This window comes from Meles meles, chromosome 4 (assembly GCF_922984935.1).
Source record: "Meles meles chromosome 4, mMelMel3.1 paternal haplotype, whole genome shotgun sequence".
Lineage (NCBI taxonomy): Eukaryota > Metazoa > Chordata > Mammalia > Carnivora > Mustelidae > Meles > Meles meles.
Genome location: NC_060069.1, coordinates 93,366,085 through 93,380,972, shown reverse-complemented (window position 1 = coordinate 93,380,972; position 14,888 = coordinate 93,366,085). Strand labels below are relative to the sequence as shown.

The window sequence follows — 14,888 nt, the reverse complement described above, 5'->3', positions numbered from 1 at the left end:
TACCTATAGTTGGTGTATTATATGTATATCTTTAGAAAAAGTTTTCCTTAAACTCATGTCTTTTTGTGCTTTATGACATCTCTGTGTAACTAAAATTAGAATATGAAAGAACTCTAAATTGCTATTTACAGATTACCACCAATACAGATGGATAGTGAGTGAAGATGAGCTAACACAGTGAACCATTAAATTAAGAGCTGGAGTAAAAACCCACTCAAGTCATCTTGAATTAATAAGGTAGCTCTTAGGAAATTACATTTCGTACTGATAGTTGGTCTCATGCCTTGTCCCTACCTCTCAGCTTTCCACGTGTATTTTTACAGTTACATTGGTTCAAGCAAGGTGGGAAGAATGGAAATTATTTAGGCAGGCAGGTATGGGATCTCTTTTGTTCATCCTATGGTTTTATAAATTACTTATAAACTGCAAAGATAATCAGATTTCTTAAATTCTCACCACTTTTTTTTTTTTTAAAGATTTATATATTTCTGTTAGAGAGAGAGAGAGGTGAGCTGGAGGGAGGGACAGAAGGAGAGGGAGAGAATCTCCCTGCCCAGAACAGAGCCCAATACAGGCTCGCTCTCAGGACCCTGAGATTATGACCTGAGCCAAAATCAAGAGTCAGGTGGCCCAAATTCTCACCTTTCTTAAAGAATTCCTTCTGCCCTTGAGAAAAAAAAATGTTGGCAGTCAGAAACAGGGGTCTTCTAAGACAGAGAGGAGGAAAGAAATTATTTACAAATGATTCAAAAGTCATGTCCTTCCCTTTCAATTTACAAATTTTGAGTGGTGTTGTGTTAGTCAATATGCTCTGTTCCTTTCTCTCCCTTTTCCTTGTTATTCCCATTATGTATGTTGTAGTTGTCCTAGAGTTCTTGGATATTCTGCTCTTCCCACCCCCCCCCCCCATCTTTTTTCTCTTTGTCTTTCAGTTTTAGAAGCATCTACTGAAATATCTTTAAGCTCATTGATTCTTTCCTTGCCTATGTCTGGTCTACTAATGAGTCCATCAAGGGCATTCTTCATTTCTGTCACAATGGTTTTGATTTCTAGCAGTTTATCTTTTATTCTGTTGTTAGGATAGAGTGATAGCTTCTAAGCTCCTTGTATGCCGACCAGAAACTGGAAATTCTTAGTTAATTCTCTTTAGTTGCAAGAAATGGGAACTTTCTGGTTAACTTACAAGGAGAAAATAATAAGAAAAAAGCTATTGAAGTCCATGGGGTAGCTCTCAGAATTGCATGAAGACTTCTTCAGGCAAGTCACAGAAAGTTCAGAATCTAGAGAAGCTCTGTGGTTGCAAACCTACCTTAGGTCACATGCCCATGGCTGCCAGGAACAGCAGTCCTACCAAGGCTGAGTTGGGAGGGGTCCTTCTTAAAAGGGAATTTAGGGAAGAAACGGGTACGCATTTAAGCACCTTTGTCCAGGGAAAGAGGAAGCCAAGCAAGCTGCTGAAGGTTTGGCTTAGTCTTCTAGAATTCCTATCCAGGGTTATAATTCTGTATGGTCTTAGTGGATTTTTAGTTACCAGTGGCTTAATCTCTATATGAAAATTATACGAACTTCAGAGATACGGGAATGCCACTTATTGTTGGTGAGCCTTGTTAGTTTAGATTTCTTTCACCTGACATAAGTTCTAAGTATTCATGCTGTGTTTCTGTCCATCTATATTAAGTCAACAATAGGGGGAAACAAATTTTTAGATAATTCTCTTCCTAATGTTTCTTTTTTGTTTTGAAATAGATCCAAACTCTCTGAAGAAGCTGCCTGATCCAGATCCTGCTTTGTCTTCCAAGGAAAATTAAAGGTAAAAAAAAAAAAAAAAATCAGAAGCCGAACAGACTGTCCACCAATGATTGGTTTGGGGAATAAAGTGTTATGACTTCCCATTGCCAGAAATTTTGATCACCCTCTTTTTCTGTGTACCTGCTGTATCAGTTAAGGTTCAGTTGCAGAAAACAGAATCCACTCAACCTAGTTGGGGCTGAAGGGGATTTATTAACAGGTGCAAGTAATTGGAGTAGGCTTGAGGTTGAGATTCCTAGAATAAGAATTATAATACCTCTGCTCTGAGGGCTGAAAGGAAGTGGTAGGATCAAGATGCTGACAAGTCCTTAAAGTATTCTAATGTAGATAGTCCAGCTCACACTTTTTTTTTTTTTAAAGTAATCTCTACACCCAATGTAGGGCTTGAACTCACGACCCTGAGGTCGAGTCTCTTGTTCTTCTGACTATGCCAGCCAGGCACCCCTGCTCTGGCTCATGCTTTGAGAAAATTGACTTCAGGCATGAACAGGTGAAGAGAGGTCAGCGAAGGCAATTGTGACACAGTGTAGCCAGAGAGGTAGGAGGGAATCCAGGGGTATGGGGTCACAGAGGCCAAGGGAAGAGTTTCAGGGGAAGGGAATGAGGAAGGATCTAAAAAATGCTCATCAGTCAAGAAAGGTTGTCAGAAATCATGTAAGAGCCATTCTAGTGAGATTTATGAAGCCGGAATGCAGTGGGTGAAGGAGTGAGTAGGAGGTATGGAAACAAAGACGGTGTACACCACTCTTGCAAAAAGCCTGGCTGTGAAGAAGAGAGGGTGGTGGTGGTTAGAGTGTGACATAGTGGGGAGAGGGTGACTTTCTTTATTTAGAAGATGGGAGATACTAGTGGTACATTTTTAAATGTTCGTAGGAAGAACCCTATTGAGTAGAAGTGGTTGAACCTACAGAACAATGCATAATAATAGTGTAGTTGCTGAAGAGATGGGGAGTGGTAGGATGGGACATTTGAGGAGTGGGAAGGAGTGGGAAGGTCAGAGATATGAAATATCTGCAGTGGAGAACAGGAGAGAACGTGGTTTAGGCAATCCAGGAGGGTCACTGGCAGCACTGAGTCCTAACAGAAACCTATACTTTAAAAATGAGGGCGCCTGGGTGGCTCAGTGGGTTAAGCCGCTGCCTTCAGCTCGGGTCATGATCTCAGGGTCCTGGGATCGAGTCCCGCGTCGGGCTCTCTGCTCAGCGGAGAGCCTGCTTCCCTTCCTCTCTCTCTGCCTGCCTCTCTTGTGATTTCTCTCTGTCAAATAAATAAATAAAATCTTTAAAAAAAAATAAAAAATAAAAATGAGGTATTTCAGGGGCGCCTGGGTGGCTCAGTGGGTTAAGCCTCTGCCTTCGGCTCAGGTCATGATCTCAGGGTCCTGGGATCGAGCCCCACATTGGGCTCTCTGCTCAGTGGGGAGCCTGCTTCCTCCTCTCTCTCTGCCTGCCTCTCTGCCTACTTGTGATCTCTCTTTCCATCAAATAAATAAATAAAATATTTTTAAAAATGAGGTATTTCAAATATCTAACATGCAGATCCTAAAATGTGGAACTGACTGAGTGAAGGTGGGATGGGAGCTGTGCAAATCCTGTTGTAGCTGGCTGGGAGGTTACCAAACCTTATGGATGAGTTAAGATACTTCTGATTATAAGTAATGAACACTCAAACTAGATTGTAAAATGAACACAACTTCTTGGCTCACATAAGGACAAGCCCAAAAGTGTGTAGGCTTCAGGCACAGATTGATCAAGCCTCCCTTTATGATTTACTCTGTTCAGCCCCATTCCATGTGTTGGCTCTATTCTCATCCTGGCTTCCCTCTGGTTTACACTTAGGCTCCCCTGAGGTTAACTCGCAGACCTTAATAACTAAAGCCAGATCTCCTTTGCTAGGGTGAATTGGGACAGAGACACCACAAATTCACACACATCACCAGGGTTCTGGGACAGGCTGCATTGCACAAAAGTCCATGGACCAGGGGCGCCTGAGTGGCTCAGTGGGTTAAGCCTCTGCCTTCAGTTCAGGTCATGATCTCAGGGTCCTGGGATTGAGCCCCACATCGGGCTCTCTGCTCAACAGGGAGCCTGCTTCCTCCTCTCTCTCTCTGCCTGCCTCTCTGCCTACTTGTGATCTCTACCTGTCAAATAAATAAATAAAATCTTTAAAAAAAAAAAAGTCCATGGACCACAAGTGCCTTGAAATAAAGGGAAGAATAAGGAAAAGCTTCATTATCTGGGCTTAAGTATTTTCTTAGAAGACATGGTTTCAAAGTAACTCATGAACTTTCTTTTTCATTTAAATAAAATTGTAAAAATATATTAAGGGTGCTTCTTCAGGACTTCTATTAGAAACTTAACATTCTTCTGTTCTGCCAGCAGATTTTTGTAAAAAGGATGCGTCTTCCTATCATGTGTATTAGTGTATACACACTATTAACTTGGGAATTGTTTGCTGAAGGCATACAAATACAGACCTAAACACTATGCTTACAAATAATTTATTCTTACTTTATACATTTGTTTTTCAGCAAAAAATACATATATTATTAATATAGAATTCCATGTTCAAGACCATAAGGAACAAATATCTCAGAAAACCAAAATCATAGCAAACTATACAAGAGAAATGAGTCACAATTTTGTTAGTTACATGCACAGAACTGACCAAAGTGATACCTATTTCTATAGATTTATCAGGTAACGTGGAATTATGATTAAATAATGCTTCTCTGGCAGAGAACACTATTGATTTGAAATCACATCATAGTCCCTGTATGGAAGTTCACACATCCTGAGAAGCCTCTCTAGCCAGCTAAATGCAGATGTTTAGGATGTAGGTGATGGCTGGAGTCAGGCAGCCTAAGAATTAATTTAGCAAGCAGTGGGATCTTCCCCTCAGTTTCTTTCTTCATGCCTGCATTATGCTTTACTCCTTTCTCCCCCCATTATCACCATTAAATGAACTTAAAAAAAAAAGAGAGAGAATACTGGTACAAGGAGGTCTCTATTTGGTCACTGTGAAATCCTCCCTCTGCCTCTGACCTGAGGGAAAAAATGAGTATGGCCTTCAATTAAATGCCCTTTACTGCGAAAGGGGACCTGCTGATTGTACATTCTTGTAAATCCGAGCACAGTAATCGTATTTAAATCCTTGGTTTAGAAATGGATGAACCTCATAAGGCAGATGGTTGGACAAGGCCTAAATACACACGAAATCCTTTTAGAAACCTTTCGTCTTCAAGGAGGAGGTTGTGAAAACCGAAGGCTTCCAGGGTGGTGGGAATGGCCTGGGGGAAGGCTGAAATGATGAACTCAGAGCCACCACAGGCTTTATGCAGATAAAAGAATAGCCAGGGGGTTGTCCCCAGCCCTGCAATGCAGATCCTTGTCTGTGTGGCGATAGTGTGGGGCTCTCTGTTCCTTCCCACTCCACAGAAATGAGAGGCACGTGTGTGCCCGGTTTCCTGGCTATGTCATTCGCTGTGGTTATACCCTCATTCAAGTGAACTGTGCCTCATCCCCTTTGCCTTGGTACTCAGTTGCTTTGTTCGAACAATTTTGCTCATAGCCTCCGTAAGAGAAAATCGACCTGGTCGAAAAGTAGACCTTCCATGCTAAGCCTTGCTGGGAGAGTGGATTTAATGAAGTTTCTAACTAGAATTTTTAAAAGACGTTGAATTTAGCCTTGTTACACACCTAGAACATATCTGACCTGTTTTCTTCATTAAAAAAAAAAAAAAGGTTTGTTTTTTTACCCTTCTGTAAACTATACATTATTTACATTTTTAAAGACCTACTAGGTCTTTATCATTTGGGTAAGAGCTCAAGGTGATTAAACTCCCAGGACAAAGATGAGGCTTTCCAAAAAGCGCTGGTTCTCATCTATGTGCTAAGGCCTGTTTTTTACAAACAATTTGCTATTATAAACTTGTAAGATAGAAAATTAGAATACCTCTTTAAAATGTTCTCCTATTAATTTTTTTTGCATCCAGCATATTAAAAAGATTATACTTTCTAACTACAGATGGAACTGAAAGAAGAAATGAGATTCATGTGTATCCCCGTACGCCCCTCACCTAGAAACAAAGGTTTATTTACATGATGTTCTTTCTCAATGTGGTGGGTGAGCCGTGAGGAGCAGGGCCATTTCCACAGCGCGGTTAAATAACCATCTGAAGACCCTTCCGCTCCTACGGGGGTGCTTATTGCATATTTTAGGTGGAGCTGTAAGGCATGAGAAAGGTGGCCTGCCACATTGACACATTCAAGAATACTTTTGCACATTCATCAAATATTCCTTGAGGAATGCCATGTTTGGAACAGCTTTCAGAGATTGTTCGAGAACAAAAAAGATGGAGGATCCTGTGTCACATTTAGAAGCACAATACATTGGGGAACATTTTCTAAAACTCAAATAAAAAGCTCTTTTCCACCGAGTTAGATAGTAAATAAGTGATCATTTTGTTGCATGGAAGGATGTGTTCCGAGCTTTCCAAAGTCACATCCTGCCACAGTTAACAGCCACCAGAGCGTTCTTGGCCTCTGACCTATAAATAAACACTCTAATTCTGCAACTTGCTCACAGACTCTTAAGAAGCTATTCTAAAACAAAAATGTCTACAAGCTGGTTAGAAATCTGCAAACCAGAAATGCAATACATCTGTCCTTTGGAAACAACAGCAAAAATTTGTATTAGATTTTTGGAAGAGTAATTAAGAACCCCTTTTCACAATTAAAACATCATTATTCATAGTAGTGAAGAGGAAGAAAACCTTCAATAGGAGGGTGTGCGGCCTATCCCTTTGGAATAAAATGGTGCTCACCCAGCTTAACCAATGAATGCTTTCTTTTTTCAGTTTGTCTGGGCTTGTTTGCTTTTGGTCAGGCAATTTATGTTAGAGGATATTGGCAGTTCTTCAAAGAAATGATTCAAAAGGTGATTTACAATTGGCTGGGCTATCCCCTAATGCCTTTTTGCCTAATGTACTAATTTTATGGAAACAAATTAAGGACATTAAGCCAGGAGTAAGAGTACTACTCAAAATATACCTTGGCAGTAGTGCTCAGGTCAAAAACTACAGGACGTGGTTAGGCTGCCAAAGAGAATTCCTTGCCTGTCCATTTGAGTGCTAACACCATGCGAGTTCACATGCTTTTCTAGGGACAAAACGTAAAACTCAGGAGCTGTCCACAGTTGAACTTGCTGTCCCATTCTAACTGGTTGAATCTAATCCTCCTTGTTCTCCCCTGCTCATGCCTTCTTCCTGTCTTTTTCAGATCTGATACCTTTTTTAAAAATAATTTCTTCCAGAATAATTTTTTCTAAGTCATGTTTTATAGATTACAACACAAGGACCTTAAAAGAGGAAAAAAGCTAAAGAACATGAGTTTGTCCTTGCAGACTGAAGCTCCTATTTTTAAAACATAAGTACGCTCTCTATGAAATTCAGACACTTAATGACATCACAGTCTAGGCACTTTGGATGAATCTTGCTTCATAATGACATAAATGCTATTAACCTCCCCAAAAGTGGTTGTTGGTAGCGTTTCTATTGATTAGTAGTAATAAAATTTTCAACTGTCTCCATGTACATATGCCTGCTATCCCTTCGCCTGCATCCTGTATTAAAATTTCTAGTTATTTTTAGCCATCAAAGTCACACAGGCCGAGGAGCAGACAGAAAAGGGAACGAAAGAAAAGGAAGGAAGGAACGAAGGGAGGGAGGAGGAGAGAGAAAAAGAAAGAAGGAAAGAAAGAAATTGCTTTGGGGTAAGTTAGCATGTTAACTGAAATAAGACTCAGTGCATTGCCTCTGTGCAACAGAAAGGAGAAAGAACCAAACTCAGTGGCTTAGGACATTCTGCTCTGGCCAAGGTCAGCGTTTGGGTCCTGGCCAGATGGCTCTCTGGTGTTCCCATCTCTGTTCCCCCACAGACAAAGGGGTAACAGCTATAATAATGTGGATGGATCCTTGCCTGATGTCTTACATGCAGTAAGACATTCAGTGATCACTAAAAGGATGACATGGACAAATGTGGAAACCAACTCAAAGGATACTGACAGAGTGAAGTCAGCAGCATCAGACTTCAACAGATGAAAAACAATCCAAGATGATAAAAACTATATAAGTACATTTTGTTTAAGATTTTATAATCTAAATTCTTGGATAATCACATCTCACTTCACTCTGTTTTACAATGATAAATGACCTATCTCTCTATATAAAATAGATACTAGATATTATTAATCATAGATATATAATTATGGAGACACACATCTCCAATTAGTGTCTGTGTGCTTGATCAGACATCAGAACCATGCAAACTAGCACATACTCACAAGTGAGCACACAACCATCCCCACATTCTAAGGCCAGTTTGCAAACTTGATTCTGTCACCTTGGTATAACCTAGAAATGGAGATAATTCCTATTGTACCTTTTACTCTAGCTTTGTGCAAATTAAGTAGAGTTGTAAAGAGATTTGAAGATAACAATCCCTGTTTATTATTGCTGTGAGCTCTCAGATTCAGCACCAAATCAGAAAAAATAAAAATAAAAATCACCTCCATCTCCCAATTTTGCGTTCTTAGACATGATTACCCGAGAGTGGCACAATGAATTAGGCTAAATGGTTTTTAACTGCACGCACTTACGGGCAGGATTTATGAATGGAAACATGTGAAGGCCACTCTGGCCAGCTCTGAAGCCCCATACTTTCTTCCTGGGCTATTTATAGAAAGCGTATGGCCAGTGGAAAAGATCATGCTTATTTTTACAAGCCAGTCATGACATGACCAAAAAACTCACTTCGGTCTGGGAAGGTCATCCCTTTCATCTGAGGGTGCAGCTGCAAGGACAGGGAAGAAACGAACCCCCTTTAACCAACTAACTCAGCTGCATCAACCCCAGAGACCAGCCCACAGAATGACAGGCTCCAAAAAGTCAAATACCTTCACTTTCTAGGCATGACTCTATGACGCTGCTCCTTGAGATGTCATCTAGATCATGACTAACAAGTAAAAATAAAATGCATTACATAATATGCTTCAAAATTCCAGGGCCAAAATAGGTTTTACAGAGATAATGGAGTACATTCTTATTTATTGTTTGTCCTACATTTCAAGCAGCTGAACACAATGAAGTAAAACTGAATCCTAATGGATGTGGCAAAGTGGAGAACGTGAAAAATATTTTTCAAAGATATTTTATTCTAATGGCCATTTTACCCCTGAAATATGTAATAACATACCTGGCTATTTCCATGCAAATGGAGATTCAGTAAATATATGCTGAATCTAAAATATCACCATTTATCTGGGCAGAAATCTGATATAATTTAGCAAATAACACACATAGTTTCACAAATCATCCCTGGTCCTATATAGCATATATGGTATCTTTTTGCAAATAGGAAGCGAAGCCAAACCACTGTTTTCAACTAGAATGTCCTTTCGTCAACGTTATATGTGGTATATAAATACTAAGATGGAATGGGAGAAAAGAAAGTAAAGGACGGAAACAGCAAAGGGAAGTAAAGTGAGTCCTCATTCTTCCTGGGGCACACTGGGTCTGAAAACATTGAGGGGAAAAGTGTGTCACCTTACTGGGCTCACGCATCATAATCACTTGAAAATGATATGGGTATAATTTTATCCTTAAGTGGCCTCTACTTAAGGACAAAGACACAGCGTGAGAAGGGAATTCTGTTGGCCAGAATTCTGGAGACCCAGAAGATCTCCAACAAAAATTTAAAATGACAAATACAGGGTTTATTTCTTGTTCTCAAACTCATGGACCGTTTTTAGAATTCTGCCCCTTGAAAGTTCCTTCTGAAAGGGGAGGTCCCATTTTACAAGGAAGCTACCAAACACTCCTCAATCTGTTTCTCTAGCTTCCAAACCAACATTCTTTGGGGCTCTAGAAGGGACAACAATGACATGCAAATAAGTTTGCATGCGGAAATATCCCGATTTCCACAACTGTCTTTGAACACATGCACTGAGTTAAGTTACAGCTGAGGAATAACATCCATGCTGGGCACAAATTTTCAGCCTCTATCACCTAATGGGAATCTCCTTGCACTTTGCAAAAGGTTAGATACTGAAACCCATCAACAAATGTGCAAAAATTTATGATCCCATTAAGAGGTTCCAAATTAAATACAGACCTATAGAAAGTTAACGTCTGTGTGCAAATTAACGCACAAGGATACTGGTTCCTCCAGGGAATTGTGCCAAGCCTCTCTGTTTACAAATAAAGTAGAGATTAAAAGCATAAACAAAAACAGCGATCTTTTTAGGAGTTCCAGCCAGCCAGTGCTGAGGTAAGTGTTCATCTACCTTATGTGCTTGATCTACATTATCCTATGAAGTCGAGACTTCCCATTCAATGACTTATTTGGCTCTTAACCAAAAGGACTTGTCAGGAAGTGTGGTAAGTTAAATTAAATAAGCCACCTCGGTGGTTTGTGTTAATCTAGAGTTGTTATCTCAAGTACAGGTTATCACTTATGAGAAATGTCTTAAATAACACTGGCCAATGTGGTTGTCAGAAAGGATCTCAGGAACACGTTCACTAATTTTTCAGTGATTTAGGGTGACTGCTATTCATTTCCATAGCGTGGCTCCAAATGAGACCAGTGTTTAACCACGCAAAGGTAATGTTATTTAACTCAGTGTCTTCAGTTACAACTCAAGTAATATGCTCTTGACTTTCATAATATAACTGCATCAGTTATTCCTGAATATTATATTTTTAATTATAAGCAAGGATAAATGGCATTGGTCTAGAACTGTGTCTTCTCACCTTCCCGGATGGCTGCATTAGAAACCACAGCCACATTAGTGGGTTAGCTCCCTTTCTCCTGGTAAGCTACTTTCAGTCCTACCAAAATTTTAAAACCAACACCATATTCCTTCCCTCCTGGGTGGAATGTTAGACCCTGATTTACAGTAAAGTAAGAAAAGCTTATTCTTACTGCTCTCTCCATGCCTGAAACTATGTCTGAAGACCAGTCATTTGGGCATTGCTTCAAAAGGCACATTTATTCCAGTGGCAATTTAAATAAGTAGAGAAGAAAAGAATAAAATTTAAAGCAAAACAAAGAAAAAATTGGATGGGTTGTGTGGAATACATTAAAGTAAATTGGAACCTGGGATGTATACAAATCACTGAGCTCCTCAACAATAGTTTAACCAGAGTCCCTAAGGTAGAATAATTCACAGTTGTATCGTAACACACATAAGCCTTCAGAAAACACTGTTTAAAAAAGTAGTTGAGAATTCTCAAGCAGCTTGCCCTGATGTCCAGTTCAAGTGTATGCAATGCAGAAGGGCTGCAAAATTCAAAACTATGTAACAAAGATAATTCAGTGCATATCACAGGCTTTGATAAATTATGAAAAATCATTGTATATATTACTATTTAAATAACATCTGAGAAACATTTTGAAATAATTAATTTGTGTTCACATTCCATGCATTTTCTAGCAGGTTAAGCCCTGGGTTTGTGTCTTTGTGCCCATTCCCTACAAAGCTCCATTCTTTTTATAAATCCAAGCATTCCTCAGACTGAAATGGAAGTATCCGGGGATTTTGTCTACTTACCCTCTTTACTGCATACCTGACCTCACCAGGACTACTCGTCACTACCACTGGCGCAGACGACGACTGGAAAACCAAACTGTTCGGGGTTTTTTGGGGGATTTTACTCGCTCCCTTTGAAAAACCCTGGATGTCAGAGACACCACCGGAATTTCTTTCCAGGAGCAAGAACGAGTGGCCCTCTCCCTCTTGCTTGAACCACATCTCCCCTCTTCCAAAGGCCCCAAGTGCACTGAGACCACCTCGTTGCATTCGACTTTTTTCCTGTGGTTTTGCAGCACCTTCCTTGAACAAAGAAGTAAACACAACAAAACTTGAAAACAAACCAACAATAGCAACAACAGAAACTCCAAACAAATAGGTGGGCGAACCAACAGCCTCCTCCAAGGCAAGGCGGAGGTTCACTTTTTAGAGAATTCGGTTTTGTTTAGGAACTTCTTGATGACCAGCCCCAGGCAGACCACCAGCAGCAGCATGTAGCCCACTGTGCCAGAGAAGGTGGGCGCCGCAGGTGGCGCCTTGAGGAATTGGCGCAGGCCCTCCTCCACGTAGTACACCTGGTCATAGATGCTAAGGAAAGTGAATATGTGGAAGAGCTGGTGACTGTGGCCAATAATGTCGAAGAGGCCCGGATGGATGCGTTCAGGGATCTTGCTCACATTGAAGAAGGCGGCCACCACCAGCCAGAAGTAGCGACGATAGAAGTGCACGAAGAGCGTGGGGTTCTCACCGCGCAGATCAAAGAGCCAGCTCTCAAGCATGATGGGGCAGGCCATGCTGAGGGGCATGACGAACACAAAAGTGCGAAGCGCGAAGGGGTAAGAGCACCAGTCCGTGCGGCTCTTGCAGCAGGCCACCGTGCAGGCCACGGCCAGCACGAAGGCCACCGGCAGCACGAGCGCCCTGTAGGCAGCGATGAGGCGCGTGCAGTCCACGTGCCAGCCAAGGCGCTGCTGCACATACGGCGTCATCACTCTGGCGTCCAGCAAGCTCAGGCCGGGCAGCAGGTAGTAGTAGTAGGCCACCGTGCTGCCGAAGCCGTAGTAGCTGATGGACGCGTAGTCCAGGTAGAAGAAGGCAGCGCGCAGGCGCAGTGACAGGCAGCTGAACACGTGCGCTGTGCAGCTCATGGCGAAGGTCAGCAGCACGCCCGACGCGTAGCACCACAGCGGCAACAGCCACGGGTGATGAAAGGGCACGTCCTGGCCGCTCAGGAAAAACAGGCGGCAGAACTTGCTCAGGAACAGCAGCAGCGGGATGAAGTGGGTCCAGAAGTTGAGCGTCTCGTTGGTGGGCTTCAGCACCGAGGCCAGGCACTCCTGCGCCGTACAGGGCAGCCGCCGGTAGCCCGACAGGATGAAGCACTCCACGAAGTCGTCGGGCACCTCGTCCCAGCGCAGCAGCGGCTTGGCCGATGCCGCCGGAGGATCCCCGGAGGCGGAGGGGTGGGAACTTGAGGCCGCCTCCGAAGCCGCCGCGGTCGTGGCCGACGGACCCTTTGTGCCCGCGCCCCGGGGCTGCAGGCGCCGAGGCATGGTGCCTGGGGTTTGGCTAGGGCGCGCACAGGCGACCTCTGGCGCCGGCTCCCGCGCGCTCGGCAGTCCCCGCCAGCCGCCGTCGGAGCCTTTGTGCACGCGCCGGGGGCGTCGCTGCAGATTCAAGAGAAGACCTGATTCGGAGCCGCCAGTCCTGGAAAAAAAATAAAATAAAAATAGCAATCAGGTTATGAGTCGCGCAGCGACTGGTAGCGTGCGGGATCGGCGGCCCCTGCGCCAGGCTCCCTGTCACGGGCTCGCGGCCGCCCGCGCTGCGGCAGCGACCGCGGCGGCGGTGGACTGCGGCGGCAGCGGCGGCGGCTGCTGCGGTGACTGGGCATCGCGCGGTGCGGGCGCAGCCGCCGCCGCCCCCGGAGCGGGAGGCGGGGATGTGGGCGCCTAGGCGCTGGAAGGAGGGAGGGACGGGCGCACTGAGGGAGGGCGGGGGCCTCCCCGGCTAGTGTTTCTCGGCTGCCTTGGGGGATAGAGTTGTCTCCGGTCTCGGGTTCCGTACCACCCCCCCCTCCTCGGGCCGCAGGAGCCCTAGCTGGCGCGTAAATGATTGATGTGCGGGCCAAAGGCTGCGCCGGCGACTCCGCTGCGCGCGCCGAGGACCAGGGTCGGCGCCCGGGTTCGAAACCCGACAGTCACTCAGGCGTTCCAAAGGACACTGGGCAGCCGCGTTCGCGGGGGGCGGGGAGCTATGGCCGCTGGACTTGCGGGGAGGGTGCCCGGCGCGCTCGAGCCTGGGCTTTGGCTGACAGATGCGCTAACGGTAATCTTCGGAGGAGGCGGGGGCAGGGGTTCTCCGGAAGTCGGGGGCCTTTGAGACCCGGTCCTGCTCAGCGTCGTGTCCTTGTCAGATACCTGGGAAGGCGCCTCTCTGTGTCTGTGGTGTGTGTGCGCGCCTGCGCGCGCGGCTCTCCGTCTGCACGATTAAAACCTGAGTTTATCTCATTTGGTCTAGCGGACTTATTCCGGTGCGTCACTAACCTCCGCTCTGCTTCGTCCTGGTCCCGTCCAAACGAACCGTTCCTAAACGGGGCTCCGGTCGCGCTCACCAGCCCTCGGGGCCCGCAGCTCACCCATCGTCGGGTTCTTGTGTCTTTAACTAGGAGTCTGGTTTGGAGCCAAAGTCCAACAACTCAGAGCGGACTGTTCAAACTCCACGTTTTAACGAAAAATTTCAGATGAAGACCGGGCGATTCAAATAGGCTCTAACTATCTGAAGGATTTATCGAGAAGGGGGTTCCCGAGCAGAGCTGTGCCCGAGTCATGGGCTGGTCCGAGTGGAGCGCGTAGATGAGGGAGGACTTCAGGGAGGAGGTGCGGTCTAGCACGAAATGAAGAGAGCACGAAGACAAATTCGTAGAGACTGGGAGGGGGTGGCTTGGAAAAGGCTTTTGCATAATTAACCAGGCGTACCCGGCAGGCTATGTTGGGTGGACGGAGGCCAGAAGAAAGGAAGGCTGAGGAATCGAAAACTGGTGTGATGCACTGCGGTGTGAAAGAAAATCTGCCCTTGAGCTTTGTGAAAGGAGGGGCTTAAAAACCTGTCTGCTCTAAAATGTACCATTTCACAGAAGTTTCTCTTAGCGACGCCCTGGGGGTGTGACCGAGTCTAACTTGCCTCACAGACCGGCTGTTCAGTGTTATGGCAACAAGAGCCGATTTTAAAGGGACCAGGCACTAAGTGCTTTGCAGTTTTAACATCTTTTAGGTATTATTATTTTTTCCCATTTTACAGACTGGGAAAATGGAGGCACTACGATCGTAGGTAACATGCCCAATTGGTAGAAGGGAGATTTGAACCCAGGCAAGCTGCTTCTAGATCTCACGCACTTATGAACATCTGACCTGCTTTGCGAAAAGGAAACTAGTAGGAAAGGGCATCTGATTTAGGAAAAGGCTTTCATTTTCATTTTATAAATGAAAGGC

General features: G+C 44.2%; 1 protein-coding gene across 1 annotated transcript; it reads right to left on the bottom strand.

Annotated features, from left to right (window-relative positions):
* Window positions 1–4,327: 4,327 nt before the first annotated feature.
* PAQR9 (progestin and adipoQ receptor family member 9) lies at window positions 4,328–14,407 on the bottom strand. Its single transcript, XM_046003045.1, has 2 exons — window positions 13,944–14,407; window positions 4,328–13,104 (listed from the first exon to the last, which is right to left on the bottom strand). The coding sequence occupies exon 2, from the start codon at window positions 12,948–12,950 to the stop codon at window positions 11,817–11,819; it is 1,134 nt and encodes a 377-aa protein (XP_045859001.1). The 5' UTR covers window positions 12,951–13,104; window positions 13,944–14,407; the 3' UTR covers window positions 4,328–11,816.
* Between the last annotated feature and the right edge of the window lie 481 nt (window positions 14,408–14,888).

What these genes read in the sequence shown, in the direction of transcription:
- PAQR9 (XM_046003045.1), bottom strand. Translation starts at nt 12,950, where the DNA reads ATGCCTCGGCGCCTGCAGCCCCGGGGCGCGGGCACAAAGGGTCCGTCG.